Genomic DNA, 18,702 nt, shown 5'->3' with positions numbered 1-18,702 from the left:
GGTTGGTTGCATTCAACTGATCGTAACTGCTGTTTTGCTTAGCTGAATATGAATATTCATGTTCGTGGAGTCTAATGATGGAATATTTGTCATCACTACAGGAACTGTCTGGTAGTGATCTACCCAAAGATATTATTGTTTACCATCATCAAAGCTGGATAGAATTCACTTCAGATAATAGTGTCAGTGACATTGGTTTCTCCCTCACTTATCAAGGATACATTGAAGGTATGCTCCTTGCCTCATGAATAATGTAACCAGTCTGTTTTGAGTGGTATGCTTTGTGATCCAAAGTACATGTTTAGTAATCACTTGTTCATTTAACAGTCACATGTCCATATTTAATGATCACATGTCCATATTAAATGATCGCATGTCCAGTTTAAATGATCACATGTCCATATTAAATGATCACATGTCCAGTTTAAATGATCATATGTCCATATTAAATGATCACATGTCCAGTTTAAAGGATCATGTTTATATTTAATAATCACATGCCCATATTAAATAATCTCATGTTCATATTAAATAATCACACGTCCATATTTAATAATCAGTTCCCAATATTTAATCACATGTCCAGATTTAAAGATCACATGCTCATATATAATAATCAGTTCCCAGTATTTAAAGATGACATATCCATATTAAATTATCACATGTTCAAATTTAACAATCACATATCCACATTCATAGTTGATTTTGTACAGCATATTGATTGAATATTTATTTTGTTTTCAGATATTGCTGAGCCCAAACCATGTGGTGCGGCATACATCGTAAAGTCTGGACAGCCAGTGATAATAGAATCTCCAAACTACCCACAAAACTACCCATCAAACTCGCTGTGTCGGTGGAATGTTACAACAAAATCAGGGCTCAAAATGACAATACAGTTCAGAGATTTTGCCACTGAGTTAGGAATTGATTGGTTAGACATTGGTGATGGGTTAGATTCCAATGATCAAAGTAGCAGAGTCAGACACATGTCTGGTCTGTTTTTTATCATGCCAACACCAGTGTTGTCAGAAGGTGACAGTATGTGGTTGGAGTTCACTTCAGATGCCAGCATTAATTTTAAAGGATTTCAACTCGTGATTAATGAGTTTAATGACAGTAAGTACATTGTATTTCACACTTTTGTCAAAGTATTAAATATACATGTATGCTAGCTTCCTATTGGTTACTGAACCCAAATTGTGAGCTATCGGAAAATTGCTTGTTTCTTGCCAGAAATGAAGTGTGCATGTTTCCAGAGCTGTACATGTATATCTCAAACTTCTCTGCCAATTCTCTTCAAACCAAAATCTTTTGCACATCCTTAAGTCTGATGTGATGACTTTGTGATTAGGTCAACGATGGCAAAGCGGCGGCCATATTTGTTGTTATACACTAAAATCAGTTTTTTGACATGTCCATAACCGGATTTGGGCATTTGTAATTTTTTAAAATGCACTACAATCAGGCGTTTTGAAATGTCTTAAACCAGATCTTGCACACATGTATACATATTTTGAAACTCACATAGGAACATGAATGGCTTGTAAACATTTGATACAACTGTATCATTCATTCCATTTACCAGTCATAATATATTATTAATTAATAATGTAAATATAAATAAAACTGATTAAACATGTCTTTTTCAGCTGAAACATCACCACCAAAGCCAACTCCAACAGAGCCATCAGTGTCACCGTCGGTCACACCAACTACATCCGAACCATGTGGATATCATATTGACCTACAGAACAACAACCCCATAGACTTGTATTCACCGAATTATCCTGAAGACTATGATAACAATTTGCACTGTGAGTGGACTGTCAGTGCAGATCCAGGAAGAAGAATTGCTGTCACTTATATAGATTTCACGACTGAACTAAAGTGAGTACATTGTTTCACCACCTGTGCTATAGGACAAAAGCCCCATCTGGGATGATATAACTATAAGTTTGTATTACTATTATTTTATTTGCAGTAAATATGCTTGAAATGTGAAAGGTTTTCATAAAATTGACATTTAAAAAAACTGTTACAGTGTCTTCCAATTACAGCTGTTATTTTATATACCACTGTTATTTTTATGATTCTAATAATTCATGCTGCACACCTACCTTTATCGTAGCATGAACAGTACTGTAACACTAATTAGACAATCAGTTAAAACTTATTAATAGTATGATTATGAATATAATTTATAATCTGTGTTTTGCCAAAACCTTGTGTCTTGTGTCATTTATTGAAGCATTAAGTTAAAAGTTAAATTAAAAGTAATTTCAAGCAACTACATAGGCGGCTGTAATTGATAATATTTTCTTTTATCAATTACTGTGAATTGTGTTCAAAAGTGTTCACACAGGAAATTCAACCACATGACCAAATAGCTGTAATATAACATGCCATAATAAGATGTCAGTTTCTGTCTCTGATTAACCACATAATCAAAAGCAAAGCAATAATATGACACATCATAATAAGATGTCAGTTTCTGTCCTTGACATGTCAGATGGGACTATTTAGAGATTGGTCAAGGATTAATAGTGGATGATGCATCTATGCGAAGAGATTCTGGATCTTCTCTGCCATCACCATTTACTACAGTAAACAATGACATCTGGTTCAAGTTCATCACTGATTCAACCGTCAAACACAGAGGATTTCATCTGAGGTTAGAAGTGCCAGAAGGTGGGTGAAATACAGAGTAGAGTGTTATCATTAACTCTCTGTTGAAAGACAACATTCTTTTAAGTCAGTGCTACCAAATAATATATTTTTTCTATTTACAGAATGTGGCAGTGTGGAGAGTATATCGACTGATGGTAGTCTACGTATCCAGTATCCTGAGAGTGAAGAGCAATATGGGATGAATGAGTACTGTAAATGGATCATTTCATCTGACTCTGACCAATATATTCGTGTCCATGTAGTCTTATTAGATACAGGTTAGTAAAGAATGATGTTAGCGCCCTCGCAAGGCAAATCTTGGTTTTTGTTTTCACATGAAATTTCTTTATTATGCATCTGTCAGTGTTATAACCTGTCATAATATATGGCATCAATTGGGGTACCTGCATTCCAAAAATTTGATACATACAAATTCAAAAAGAAGTGATTATGTAATGTTTCCAAGATGACAAGCATCTGTGTGGCTCAGTTTTTGGCATCACTATACTGTTTTCAAGTATATACGCAAAGTATGCACGATATATGCACAAAGACATGTAGCAGGGGTCAATGCGACAATATACTGTCTGTGAGTGCTTACTGTGTGGTATACTCATAATTAGTCATTTTTTGACTCCCGTGTGCGAAGCACAAAAGGGAGTCTTTGCAGTTACCCTGTCTGTATGTCTGTATGTCTGTATGTATGTATGTATGTATGTATGTCACTTTTTTTGTTCCACCGTTATCTCAAGAACCACTAATCAAATTTTGGTGAAACTTGGTAAATAGATACTCTGGGATAATGCGCAGAGTTGATTAGGTTTTGGTAAAAATTTATGAATATTAATTACCTAATTTGCATGATAATTAGCTGATTTTTAGCTGTTTCAAGACTGTTCCACTGATATCTGAAGAACCATTAATTGGATTTTGATGAAATTTGGCACATGGATGCTCTGAACTAGTGCGCAGATTTGATTAGTTTTGGGTAAAAATCTATGAATATTAATTACCTAATTTGCATGATAATTAACTGATTTTAAGCTGTTCCACTGATTTTTGAAGAACCACTCATTGGATTTCAATGAAACTTGGCACATGGATGCTCTGAACTAATGCGCAGATTTGATTAGTTTTGGATAAAAATCTGTTAATATTATTAATTACCTAATTTACATAATGATTAATCAATTTTCGGTTTTTCCACTGATATCTCAAGTACTAATCATATCATTTCAATAAAACTTGGTACATAGGTGTCATATGACACTGCACAGACCTGATAGTTTTTAGGGTAATATCAGTACATATTAAGTACCTAATTTGCATAATTAATTAATTTTCAGCTTTTGATATTTCGAGTAGTAATGATCACGTTTCAATGAAACTTGGTACATAGTTACTTGAGAACTGTGCAGAGACCTAATTAGTTTTTGGGTAAAATATTTGTGCATATTAATTACCTTATTAGCATAATTAGTTAATTTTCAGCTTTTCACCTGATATCTCAAGTACTAATCATCACATTTCAATGAGACTTGCGACATTTTTTCTAGGACTATGCAGAGACCTGATTAATTTTGGGATAAATAATTGTGCCTATTAATTATCTAATTTGCATAATTAGTTAATTTTTTGCTGTTCTATGGCTGTTGCACTGATGTCTAAAAACCACTCATTGGATTTCAATGAAACTTTTAAAGAGTACCCATCACATTTCAATGAACCTCAGACCATGCACCATATTAGTTTTTGATAAATATTTATGCTTCTTAATCACCTAATTAACATAATTAATTAATACTGATATCTCAAGTATTGATCATCGCATTTGAATAAAACTTGGTACATAAATGCTCTAGGACAATAGACAGCCTGATTAATTTTAGGTTAAAATCTGTTCATATTAATTCTCTAATTAGCATAATAATTAATAATTATTATATAAATATAATTATTTTTTTGGTTCTAATCACATTTCAATGAAACTTGGTACATTGTGCAGACCTTTAGTTTTACACTTAAATCTGTTCATATTAGTTACCTTATTTGCATAATTAGTTTTCAGCTATTCCATCAATATCTCAAGTATAAGTAATTTTGAATTAATTTTTAATGTGTCTCCAAAACTCTCAGCACACGGGAGTTCTTTCTAAGCTTTCTTTGATTAGCTTTTCCACTGATATCTCAAGTACTAATCATCACATTTCAATGAATCTTAGCACATAGATGCTCCTTGACAATGCACAGACCTGGTCAGTTTTAGGTTAAAACCTGTTCATATTAGTTCCCTAATCAGCATAATATTTCATAATTGTTTGTTCTAATGACATTTCAATGAAACTTGGTACATAGATGGTTTGTGACATTGCGCAGACCTTATTTAGTTTTACACTCATTTATGCATAATAATTACCTGATTTGCATAATATAGATATATTGTGTAATCATTTCATATTTGGAATTTACATTTCTTAATATGGTGAGATGCAAATCCCCAATGTTATACTGCATAATTATGGTATTCTGTAGCTTACAGTGATATGTATAACAATATGAGACATACTAGCATATTGTTATGATATAAATTTATTTAAATGTTATATACATCAAGTTACATAGAAATGAAATGTATTGCTCTCCTATTTACATGTAGCTTTTGGAGCTGGAAAACTCATTTTAGAAAAGTCAATTTTCAACAATCTGTTCAATTTTTTGTTTTCTGAATATGAGTTGGAGACTGTGAACATATGCCCTGTGTTATAAGAAAACGGAGACTTATGTTTTGTGTTTCCGTCCATGCGTGCGTCCGGACCTGTATCTTAGAAATGCCTGGACTAATCACAATCAAACTTCACACACACATCATACATGATATTATACATGTGCACGTCAATTTGTTTCACGATCTGATTCAAGATGGCCGAATGGCGGCCATTTTTGTGCTAAAAATCATCGAAATCAAGCATTTCTTGGCTGTTTACAGATGGATTTTGTTCAAACTTGGTATATACATTAGACATTATAGGACCTTGATGCACATCATTTTGTTTTACGATCTGATTCAAGATGGCCGAATGGCGGCCATTTTTGTGCTAAAAAATTATAAAAATCAAGCATTTTTTGGCAGTTTACAGATGGATTTTGTTCAAACTTGGTATATACATTAGACATTATAGGACCTTGATGCAAATAATTTTGTTTTTCAGATAAGATTCAAAATGGCCGACTGGCGGCCATTTTGTTTTAATGAATGTGGTTCTCATGCCATATCTCTGACTTGCTTTCACTGATTATGTTCAAATTTTAAATATTCATTATACATCATGTCATAGATAGACAGATATATTGGTTTGACAATCCTATTAAAATGGCCAAATGGTGGCCATTTTTGTGCTATAAAATCATCAAATATCAAGCGTTTCTGGCATTTATGGATGGATTTTGTTCAAACTTGGTACATACATTAGACATTACGGGTTCCTGATGCACGTCATATTATTTTTCAGATTGGATTCAAAATGGCTGACTGGCGGCCATTTTGTTTTAATGATTGGGCTTTTAGAGCCATATCTCTTAAATGCTTTGACTGATTATATTCAAATTTTATATATTCATTATACATCATTTTATATATATACATGTATTAAAAATGGCTGATTTTGAATGCTGTTCCAGAGCAATATCTCTCAATATGGACAAGTACTTGTTTGACGATCAGATACAAATATCAATCATTTTAATGTTAAAAAATCATATTCCTGACATGGTTATATTCCAGCTATATTACTATAAACAAAACTATATATCTTAAATTTGATAACTAACGGGGACTGTGCCATGCATGGCTTGTATAATTAATTTTTATCTTTCAGAACAAAATTTTGATTTCCTTGAAATTGGTGAGGGAAATGACCCAACAGATATGTCAACCCGTCTGCTGAAAGCTTCTGGTTACCATGCCGATGAGGTGTTCTTCACATTGGACAGCACCGTCTGGATGTCATTTTCATCAGACGGGTCAAGACATGGACATGGTTTCACTGTTGACTTCTATGATGGTGTGTAATAACAATGAGTTTAAACCAGTGAGCATAGACAGTGCGTTACGCTACTGTGGCTGCTGTTTCCTTCAGTAAAGATAACAGTAATACAATGTGTTGTCATATCATACAGTGCTGAACACTTTTCAAGTGTCTTGTAAAAGTTTAGGATTTTAACAGAAACAACATTTAGACTAGATTAAAGTCAACTGTATGCTAACAAATTCATCCAGATATAGGCTATCCATCTATTTATTGAATAACTATTTGGATGGCTAGGATTGACTGGAATATTAAATACAACAGTTTGGAGGGTGTATTAAATATTGAATTAAAGTTATACATCACCTATAACTAGCAAGACCCAACATTATGCACAAGGCCAGCATAAATCGTATATACAAATGTGTACAACATGATTGTGAACAAGTAATATGCACTTGTAATAGTAGGAATCCAATAGTTTCAATAATTCTTATATCTGGTTATAATGTTCACAGATGCATGTATGACAGTTGAAAGTTCTACTTTCCCGGGAACGTTAACTTCTCCCAATTATCCCAGTGAGTATGCTCACAATTCCCACTGCATATGGAAATTGAATCAGGAAGAAGGAAGACAGATTCGTTTGACTTTCCATCATTTCAGTCTAGAACAAAGCAGAGATTATTTATTCATTGGTGAAGGTGATGACCCGTACAGTACACCAACCTTGGTAAGTTTAGTCTTGTTTATTGGGTTCATGATCGACTTTCCCTGAGTTCTGTGATTGAGTTGTAAATTTTCTCACACACACCAACTGATTTGGATGAAAGTTATTGAAAAAATTCTTTTATGATTGGTGGATGAAGTTGAGATATATAGTTTATGTGGCACCAGACTATTGTGTATTTTCTATGAAAATCTTTCTTGCAATGGCTAGCCCATTCATCTGTCTTACAATTTTCTTCTCATAAAGGTTGGCCCACCCATCTATCTTACAAATTTCTTGTCATAAAGGTTGGCCCACCTGTTTATCTTACAAATTTCTCCTCATAAAGGCTGGCCCACCCATTTATCTTACAAATTCCTTCTCATAAAGGCTGGCCTACCCGTTTATCTTACAAATTCTTTCTCATAAAGGTTGGCCCACCCTTCTATCTTACAATTTCCTTCTTATAAATGTTGGCCAATTCATATACAATGTATCATACAAACTCTTTGCAAAGGTATGTGCAAGCATTGGCTCTATTAGTGATGTATAATTTCATTTCATGTCATTTGTATATCTTCCATAACATGAACTTCTCGTATTTGACAGACATTAACTGGCTCTGATTTGCCTGAAGACTATATCAGTGATGGCAATAAAGTATGGTTTCGCTTTGAGAGTGATTGGACGGTAGTGGACACTGGATTTAACATCACATATGAGGCTGAATGTAAGTTTATGTGTGTATTTTTCCCTTTTTCCCATGGTTAGTATCTACTGGTAAATGCTTGATACCAATAGATGTATTTTAGCAGTATGTAGGTTATATACCATAGTTATAGTGAAAATATTTAAAAAAATATAAATTCCAAGTGAAATCTTGGTTCCTCCATTCAAAGATTCTCTTAAACAATATGCTGATGAGTCCTGTGGCGACTTCAAAAGAACATTTCCAACATGTGCCCATCTTCGTATTAGGTGATTAACAACCATAAAAATAATGAATGAAATTTATATGATTGATTTACTGTAATTTGATCAAAAAACATTGAAATATAGTAATATATAACTTTATATATAGAATACTGTATCATTTTTATCTGTTTTACTTTCCTAGGTCCAATTGGTTATGAATCTGGACACAGTGGTAGGTGTTACCGATATGTCTATGATCCCCTACCATGGGATGATGCCAGGCATGAATGCATGCTTACAACAAATGGAGATTTGGTAATACTAGAGACAGAAGACGAATATCAATATGTACTGCAAAGAATGAATCAAACTGATTTCTGGATTGGTAAGTCTTCTATTTTTAGCAAATCAAAACAAACTTTAAAAAAAAAAAAATTTTCATGTCAGGTGATGTTTACCTGAAGTTCTTAGCCAAGGTTCTACCAAAGTAACATTCGTATATTAGGTATATTCACTTTTCTTGTATAATACATATATGTGCTATTAAACTAGTATCACTGACGAATCAAAATTAGAGGTTTTATGACATCATAGCTTTGCAGAATCACATGATAATGTAAACCTTTATTTGTATGTCAATTTATTTCAGCAAAGAGCTGCCAAATTTAACTAAATTTGTTTAATTCAGATGGTGGTGATTTACAACCAATATGAATCTCCCACAGCATCATATTGGATTTGAAAAAAGGTCTAAATACTGGTTTTGGCTCACACATTATTTTGCCATAGACCCTGCTCCTCGTCCAATATGGTGCTGTAGGGGATTCATAATTGTTTATAAGTAATTGCTTGGTAGTATAATACACATTCTCAATTCTGTTCTTGTCCTAATATTTTCAGTGTTCAAGTCAATCAACATAACATATGCTGCTGTATAGATTGGCTATATTTATTTTACATTTCTGAATAGTTGCATTGATAATATACATTTGAATTCCAGATTAAGGAAATGGTTTTTAAAAGGTTTCTCAGAATGTGTTGTAATAGGATTTGTAGTTGTAATTATTTTTATGCTAACAGTGTGTGTTACCTCAAAATTGTAGCATTCATCATCTGCATCTGTGTTTTTAAGGTTTATCTGACAGATCGGTTGAAGATATCTGGAAGTGGATTGACTGTTCTGACCCGAAAGATTGGCAGTTAAACCTGGCTGATGGAGGAAGTAATACTGCAGAAAAAGATTGTACCATTGTGACTGATTCTAACACATGGAGTGCCAGAGAATGTCATACAGAGCTGCCATATATTTGTGAACTGAGCCCAAAAAGTGAGTTCTAAAATTAGTCTTGCTTTCATTTCAGTGGAAGTTGCATTTTTATTATTATGCTTTCATTCATTCCAAGTGCAACTTATCATTTAACTGACCTTTAAAGCTAGCTTATCTTATTCACAGAGCCAACATCTGTGTTAATCGAGAGCCAAATTATCTAACTCAATATGTCTCTTATTAATAGCTTACTAGGTAAATACAAGAAAGAATAAGTTGAATTTACTGATGACGTTGATACCGACTTTAAAAATTGTAATGTTATACCTTTTCACAATTAAAGGAAGATAATCAGTCAACCCTGGGACAACCGGTTTAAATAAAGGATCCATCTAACTGATTTATAACAAATGATCCTGACACGTAAAAGCTTCTCTTAAAAATGATTTTCTTTCTAGATTTCACACTGGATGACCAAAATGTTCAGCATGTTGATGCTGAAGCACTCTCTCCATTTCGGGTACATGTCACATGGGACGTTTCTCCAGTCAAATGTGATATACTTGGATATAGAGTGAAATATCATAGACTGAACTATATTGGTGGAATCTACATTGTTGATATACCTAGTGCTGATAGTAGTGAATATACACTTACTGGTCTGCAATCATCTACCTGGTATGCTTCCTATGTTGCTGGATATACTAGTGACGTTTTGTTAGATTATGTACCTGCCGATCCTGTCCAAACCCATGCTGGTAAGTGAAATATTAAATATTGGTTTACTTGGTAAGTTAGATTATGATATCATTGTGCAATTCCAGGCTTTGTTACATATGATCCTGTCCAAACCCATGCTGGTAAGTGAAAAATTAAATGTTTAATTGGTACCGGTAAATTAGATTATGATATCATCTGGAATTTAAGGCTATATTACATCTGATCCAGTCCAAACCCATGCTGGTAAGTGAAATATTAAATATTGGTTTACCTTGTAAGTTAGATTATGATATTATTGTGCAATTCAAGACTTTGTTACATCTCATCCTGTCCAAACCCATGCTGGTAAATGATATACTAAATATTGGTTTACTTGGTAAGTTAGATTATAATATCATTGTGCAATGATTCAAGGCTGTGTTACGTCTGATGATGTCCAAACCCATTCTAGTATGTGTAAGAGGAATAGTAGTTATTTTGTTGTGCTGTTTATTTATTATAAATCTCTTGAGCAGTCTGTTCTAACTGGAACCTGAAACTGGTGTATTTTCAACACACATGTATTTTCATGCATCAGCTAATCATTTTATGAATGGTGTTCTCGACAGTGAGAAAACCTCCCTCTCCACTGCCTGAACCATCTAAAGACTGTGGAGGTAATCTTACTGCAAAGTCTGACAGTCTATTACGGATTACATCACCCAACTACCCTGACAACTATGAAAACAACCAGGTATGTAGCATAATGTATCATTATTGTCTTTCTACACAGTACCAATGTTTCACTCGATGACATTTGTTTTAATCTATTATCTTGTGAATATTTGATAGATCTGTGAATGGCGAGTGAACGCATCAACAGGTGGTAACACACTTATAGTGTACTTACGTGATCTGAGAACAGAGCATTTATTTGACTGGGTTGACATCGGTGAAGGTTTACAGCCAGATGATTCTGATTCCAGAGTACACCACATGTCTGGATTCTTTCTACCCTGGACCTACTGGGAATCATCCACAGATGAAGTCTGGATAACATTTTCCACAGATTACACCATCGCATGGAAAGGTTTCATGCTGGAGATTGTGGAAAATGTGAGAGGTAAGACAAACTCATGGGGATGTCTACATACTGGGTACATTGGATGCAGATATTACAAAGTGCACACTGTAAAACCATTTCACTGGGTTTGATGTCCACAAATTTGGCAGAAAAACAATTTACTCTATTGTTATTTTTCGTGTTCAGGTGGATTTAATTTTAAATTGTTGAATTAAAAACCAGCAACTAATTAATACTTTTACAGTATTCTAAATAACTTAAAACAATCTACCTCAATCTGTGCACATGATTGCAAATCTTGTTATCGTGATTTTATTGTCTTGCTTGCTTTTTTTGTTTTTTTTTACAATTATTACATCTCAGCTTAAATTGATTTATTTTATCCTATTTCTATTTCAGTGTGGTGTCATAAATTATTGTAGCTTAATTGCTTAAAATAGTGGTCACCATTGTGCTAGCAATTCCAGTTTTGAAAACAATAAACAATATATTCACCCACACATGTATCACTCATGGGATTCATAATGATTACCACTCATTTAGAAAATTAGTCTTGAGAGGAAAGTTATTTTATGGATCCCAATTAATACTGAAATAATATTATTATACGCCTGTCACCATAACACCATAAGTTACAGCGTGGCATAATTCTGCGGTATTCCACTGGCTATTTTTTATTACGCATGTAAGCTTCCTATAATAATAAAAAACAAACATGGCTGCCCTCATCAGGGTTTGACAGGACTCCACACAAAGAAGTTTTCTAAATCTTTTCTAAATCTTTTGGGTTTCGGCATTTCCATGATGTATTCCTAGGAGGAAAAGATATATAATAATAAGGTTATTACGTGGATACCTCAAAATATGCACTCAGATAGAACGCGGTCACATTGACCTCTACTGCGCATCGGTTGATGCTCCTGGTGTACTGTCTTTGTCCATACTTTGCAATATTATCGTAATAACATCATATTATTTTGTATTTGAGATGTTTTTGTAGCTTGAAATGTGTTGCATATGATCTATATGGCTGTTTCGGATAGTCCTGCATTTCATTGTAAACTTTTTTTTTTTTTCTTCTGTAGAGCCTGTGCCAACAGAGAAACCTGACCCATCAGACCCACCAGTCTTAGCACCAGAATGCGGCGGTAACATCACATTAACAGAGGATGAATCATATGACGTCTACTCCTTAAACTACCCTGGTGACTACGACAATGATCTGGAATGTCTGTGGAAAGTGGAAACTGTACCTGGAAGGAGGATTGAAATTGAGTTTGTTGACTTTGAAACAGAGTATTGCCATGACTGGCTGGATATTGGTAATGGGCTGGACCACACAGATTTGACAACATCAGAATTGCATCTGTCTGGTAGTATTGACCCTGAATCATTCCAGTCTGTTAGTAACCAAGCTTGGATGCTGTTCACTACAGACTATTCTATCACTGCAAGGGGATTTCATTTAATTGTGAAAGATATAGGACCAACAGGTCAGTAAAGTATCAATCTTTCTGTGACGAAGCCTTCAGCTGCTTTCTTAACAATTTTATTTGATAGTGAATACTTAGTTTATTTTCATGAAATTGTATTTTTTCATTACTGAAAACTATTTTGTCACAATCAATAGCTTTCTTTGCCTGGATTAATTAAATTAAAAGTAGCAATGAGTGTTTCCTTTTGTTATAATTATGATAATAAAATACAAGCGGGGTTACCAGTTCATATTATAACTTCCACTCACTTTATTTTTATATCTCATGTTATTTTCATAAGGTTGTGGGCAAGCGTTGATCATTGGTGACACTCCTGGAGACAAAGTGAACATAAAAACACCAAACTACCCACAACATTACTCCAATAATGAAATCTGCAAATGGACTATTAGCGGACCAGCTAACAAGCACATCTTGATGACAGTCAATGACTTTGCAACAGAAAGGTTCTTTGATTGGCTAGAAATTGGAGTAGGTGGCAGTGATGTTGATTTCTCGAGCACTGTGTTCAGGTTATCTGGTTCACTGGTCACTGGTTCCTATACATCTGAAGATGACGGAGTGTGGGCTTTGTTTACCAGTGATAATTCAATTTCTCGGAGAGGCTTTGATATTGATTTTTCTGCAGGTAAGCACTCTTAGTATTTTCTTAATGTTTTCAGTTTCCTAAAGCACAGGGTTGTTTGTTAGATTAATGTTCAGTTTATTTTTGTAACTCAATCAAAGAAGAGAACTAGAAGTCATAGGCAAATTAGTTGTTTAAACAATAGGAACAAATATAGTATCCCATCATGCAATCTTGGTGATTAAGAAGTCTGGTTTAAAATTATTTATATCTACATTAGTATAGAAAAGGTCTTTTAATATATGGTTTTATTTTGTAAAAAGTGAACTTGATATTCAAAGGATTTTATATTTTCCATGCAGGTTCTGTGTGTGGTATGATTTGTTGACTTAAATATCTTACCAGTCTAATAAAATCGATTCTGACACTATTTGTAATTCTTTTCCAGTTGATCCATGTGGAGGTCATCTGGATACAATTCCTGGTACCATTTCAAGCCCACTGTATCCAGACTATCCATACCCACATAGCAGTTCTTGCATCTGGACCATACAGGCACCGGTCATGACTATGGAGAGTGGCCAGCGAATCAAAATCTCATTCTCAGCTTTCCATTTAGAAAGAAACCATGATTGGTTAATAATTGGTAATGGCCTCATACCTGGTTCATCAGTCATTGCTGTAAGTCAATTCCTTGTCTTGTACGGTTTCTCTGAATGAGAAATGATATATGAGACTGTGTGTATCAATTCTAATACGTATGATGGTGAAGGTCTTGCCAAAATTGTGGTTTCTGTAGTGTAGAAGGTTTTACGGGGTGGAGTTGCTAACCCCACACCCAACCCTCCTCCTTTCTAATCCGGGCTTGGGACCGGCCATGGCGGAGTTAAATTGAATTGATTGTATACAATTTTATAAGCTCATAGTAAGGTTAAAATTATTGTTGGCTGCTAGTATCCTGGTTATATGGCCATCACACTTATTTACATGTGCCCGCATAGTGACTGTGGCTTAAGTAGTCATTCATACCCACTGCTAGTGATATCAAATTCACATTAATTTTATGTGTTCATGATTAATAAAACTACTTATGTCACAAGCTAATGTTGATCAGTGACTGAAATTTGTAATCAAACATTTCTATGCTGGTTGGCGAATATGTAAACAGATGATGTGACCATGTGACAATCTGATGTATGCGATCGCGTGTTAGATAGAAATACAAGATTGTGATTCCTAATCAGGTTGACGTGTGATAGATCACCTGATTTTGTGACATGGTCACGACTGTGGGTTACAGCCATTGTTGAGAATGGGCATAGTTACCTGCTAGAAGTCGTTTTTTTTTGTAATTCTTCAGTGCATTTTGTTTGATATTCATAGGAACTGACCGGTCCTGAGATCCCAAAGGAAATCATCACTGATAAGTTGACAGCATGGCTATGGTTTACATCTGACAATTCAGTCGACCGTGAAGGGTTTCATCTTACATACACATTGTTTACAGAAGGTAAGCAATTCACATTGTATAATCTAGTTGGCATGCAGCCATAATTTGCATATTCCTTGACCCCCATCAGTCATTTTTAGCTCTACTGCGGAGCTGTTGGTATTGGTGATTGTCTGTTATTGTCAGTAAATCAAGTTTTCTTCAATATCTTTGAATTGTCTGATAGTGGTCATATATTACCAACGAATTTTGAATCAAATTTAATTTTCATAAACCTTGCGTCTATAAATGCATTATATTTTATATACTAGTAACTTACTGATATGCATTTTTTTTTACGTTGTACAAGATGTGCCAGAACCAAAGCGTTGCGGTGGAAGTTACATTGTGAAACCAGGCCATACTTTTATTCTCGAATCGCCTAATTATCCGCAAGACTATTCTCGCAATGAACGATGCCAATGGAACATTACAACCGACTCGGGACTACCAATGTCTGTAGTTTTTTTAGACTTTCTAACAGAGGAACACTTTGATTGGGTAGACATTGGAAATGGACTAGACCCAACCGATGTTGATTCTCGTGTTCGCCATGAATCAGGCTCAAGTATACCTCCACCATTTTATTCATCTGGTGCTGACATATGGGTGACCTTTTACACAGACTTTACCATTGTTGAGAGAGGTTTTGTCCTGGTGATAGTTGAAAGGAACGACAGTAAGTAATCTTTGAATGTATATTCTAAATCTCAATTTCTTATGGCGTAAGGTGCAGGCAGTTTAATAAAATAAAGGATTTATTTCTTTACAGTATGTAATTAGAAAGTTAATAAATAATTGAGTTAAACTTATAATCATTGTCAAGCACAAACTTTCTCATTGCAAAAATCATTCCAATAATAAAATAATAAAAAAATACTTTCTCACCTAAATTTGTTTGCACTTTGTTTCTCATATTCTTTTTTTATTTTTTTATCTCTCCTGACTTTTTTTCTGTATGTGCAAATTACAAGTGCTAGTGACGACACATAGTGCATTTTGCCACAGAAGTCATATTCATGTTTGGGACTACATGACAGGGCTGTGTGGCCATCTCTCTGTCAAATGGCAATTTGTAATGCGCTATCCTGGTGTCAACCAGGCCCGGTCGAACACAAGCACCTGCGGACCTTAACCAAGGTTCCCCAAAGTCGTATTCGTTAGTGAATGAATCTTGGCCAGTGGAATTGGCCTGCCCATTGAGTCTGTGGCACACTCACCCAGGGTAGGGGGTCGACCCTTTGATGTTCAGTCTAAGGTAGGATTTGAACTTGGGTCTACCGATCATGAGACTGGTGCAACAACCAATATTTCTGGAAATGAACCCTAATGTTAGAACCAACAGACAAAATTTGAGTCAGTTTTTACTCAAAAAATTTGGCTATTTTTTGTCCCAATCTTCAGACTATAAGCGAGACTATTTTGTGAATTTGTGAAGAAAGGAGGGAACTGGTGTTGAATAGGTTAATGGTGAATAAACTGTTGATAAACTGTAAAATAGTCAAAGTTACTATTAAACTTTGTTAACCATTTTTCATTTACCTGTTTCAGCTGAATCTAGTCCTCCAAAGCCAGCACCTACTGCCACTACTGCACCTGTGATCTGTGGAGGTCATCACGATATAGAGCAGGATCCTATATTTATTACCTCACCCAATTACGAAGAAAACTATAACAACAATGATTATTGTGAATGGACTGTAACATCTGTAGCAGGCAATAGAATTAGAATAGTGTACCATGACTTTGAAACCGAATTGAGGTATGTGTCTTCTCCTTCAAATTATTAGTCCCCGTTCGTGCATCCGTGCGTTCATCACATTCAAACTTCACACATACATCATACATAACATTATACATGTGCACATCAATTTGTTTCATGATCTGATTCAAGATGGCCATCTGACGTGTTTATGTTCCAACTATATTGCTATAAACAAAACTATTTATCTTAAATTTGATAACTAACAGGGACTGTACTATGCGTGGCTTGTTATAGAGAGATACATTGATGCACTTATTCTAAACCATTCATTTTTTATTGTAAGATAAATATGCTATACACATGTGTATATAGAATAGAATAATTGTTTTATTGGCATGGTAGAGAAAAGTTTTCATTTTTTGGGCACTATGGCTAATTAAAACTTTAAAAGGGGAAGAGCGGAAATGGTTTTAGCTGGGACAGTTACAAGTGCAAAATGGCTGTCCCAACGGACAGGTGAATACAGATATAAATTTCTTACTGACTTACTGACCAAATGGACTGGTTCAAAGTTACTCATGTCAAGAAAATTGCTTTTATAGTTTTCAAGATTCATATAATAATGATGAGCCAAGAATGATAATTTTATTTCAAATATTATGTCGTAATTTATCTTAATGTACTAGAGAGAGGTACACCATCAATTTTGACAAGCACATTTATTCTCCAACCTGCTCAATGGACAGGCAATTTCAACACCTGATGATGCACAACAGTCCACTATGTACATGTATGTCATTCTTTTGTTTAGATATGACTACTTGGAGATAGGAAGAGGACATGACATTACAAATTTTCAGTCACTTCTACGACATAACAGTGGTAGCCGAGTTCCCAGTCCATTCACTACAGATGTTGATAGAGTCTGGTTGAAGTTTGTCAGTGACCACAGTGTTACCTACAAGGGATTTAATGTGGAACTCAGAGACAATGGTAAGAAGTCTGGGAAATATTAATTTGGTAATAACTTCGCTAAGTTGGTGTAAGGTATAACTCAGACTACTTGGGTATTTCAGTAATACCATGCATTCTGCCAATATTCTGACAACACGTAATCTTGCTAATCTGCAAGAATGTTCCCCAAATTAATGTTCTTGAGGTTACTGGAGACTAGTTCAAATCAATTTATGTTAATAGTTTTGTAGTTATTGTGCTGATCCCGCTGTAGTGCCATGTTAAAATCCAGTACCAGGATTTGTATGAGACAGACTCAATGAGGGGGGGGGGGGGTCAATGCCATTTGCAAAGATTCATTCATTAATGGACGCAACTTTGGGGGAACATTTGTTAAGAACCACAAATGCCTGTATTCGATTATACTTGACTTATGCCTGGATAAGATATTAAATTATCATACATTGCATTATTTTTGACCCAACATGTGTAAACAAATATATTATATTTATCTTTAGCATTGTGATTGCCTCGCAAAATCAGGATAAGCAACATTGAGATTAAGATGTGCATGTATTCAGGAGGATTGTTATTCTATCAACATATGTTTAAATTTATAGTGTTTTTTGTGATCTAATATGAATATGTATGGAATTATGTTGTATTACAGATTGTTTTTCTGAGCATACTATTACAAGTGGTGGGTCTATTACTATCCGATCCCCGGGCTATCCGGAAAGTAACTACCCTAACAACTATTTCTGTGAATGGATAATTACTACGGAGAATGGTGGCACTATTAGAGTAGAAATCAAGGGCTTCAGAACAGGTAAATAGAATCCAAGTAATCATAAGTCATTTTTATTCGTACATATCACATCTGAATTTGAAATTTCCAGTTTTACTATTTTAGTTTTTCGGTCTAATATTACTCTCTAGAACCATATGTACCAAATAACGTTGTTTGTGTTGTAAAAAAAATATAATATGAGGTTATTAACCCTGTGAGTGCAAAAGTCAACTTTGACACCATTCACAAAAAGTTCCATTTATAGTCTACTTTTTTCCACATTAAAGAATTATAAGCAATGTCACATTTTGTCTGTTTAGTTCAAAATTAATAT

The 18,702-nt window shown here is 34.5% G+C and overlaps 1 protein-coding gene across 1 annotated transcript; it reads left to right on the top strand.

Moving 5' to 3' along the window:
- The first annotated feature begins 77 nt into the window (after positions 1-77).
- Positions 78-16,971, top strand: LOC100372420 (cubilin-like). The gene is made up of 20 exons (XM_085504031.1): positions 78-228; positions 745-1,119; positions 1,653-1,890; positions 2,513-2,691; positions 2,793-2,948; positions 6,546-6,731; positions 7,214-7,428; positions 8,014-8,134; positions 8,522-8,704; positions 9,452-9,646; positions 10,045-10,344; positions 10,915-11,039; positions 11,138-11,408; positions 12,455-12,862; positions 13,146-13,493; positions 13,879-14,111; positions 14,814-14,940; positions 15,230-15,598; positions 16,471-16,681; positions 16,968-16,971. The coding sequence occupies exons 1-20, from the start codon at positions 78-80 to the stop codon at positions 16,969-16,971; spliced, it is 4,395 nt and encodes a 1,464-aa protein (XP_085360157.1).
- The last annotated feature ends 1,731 nt before the right edge of the window (positions 16,972-18,702 follow it).

The sequence above is a fragment of the Saccoglossus kowalevskii genome, chromosome 9 (genome assembly GCF_978046115.1).
Source record: "Saccoglossus kowalevskii chromosome 9, keSacKowa6.1, whole genome shotgun sequence".
Taxonomy (NCBI): Eukaryota; Metazoa; Hemichordata; class Enteropneusta; family Harrimaniidae; genus Saccoglossus; species Saccoglossus kowalevskii.
Note: the sequence above shows the minus strand (reverse complement) of the source record. Positions and strands in the feature narration are given on the sequence as shown.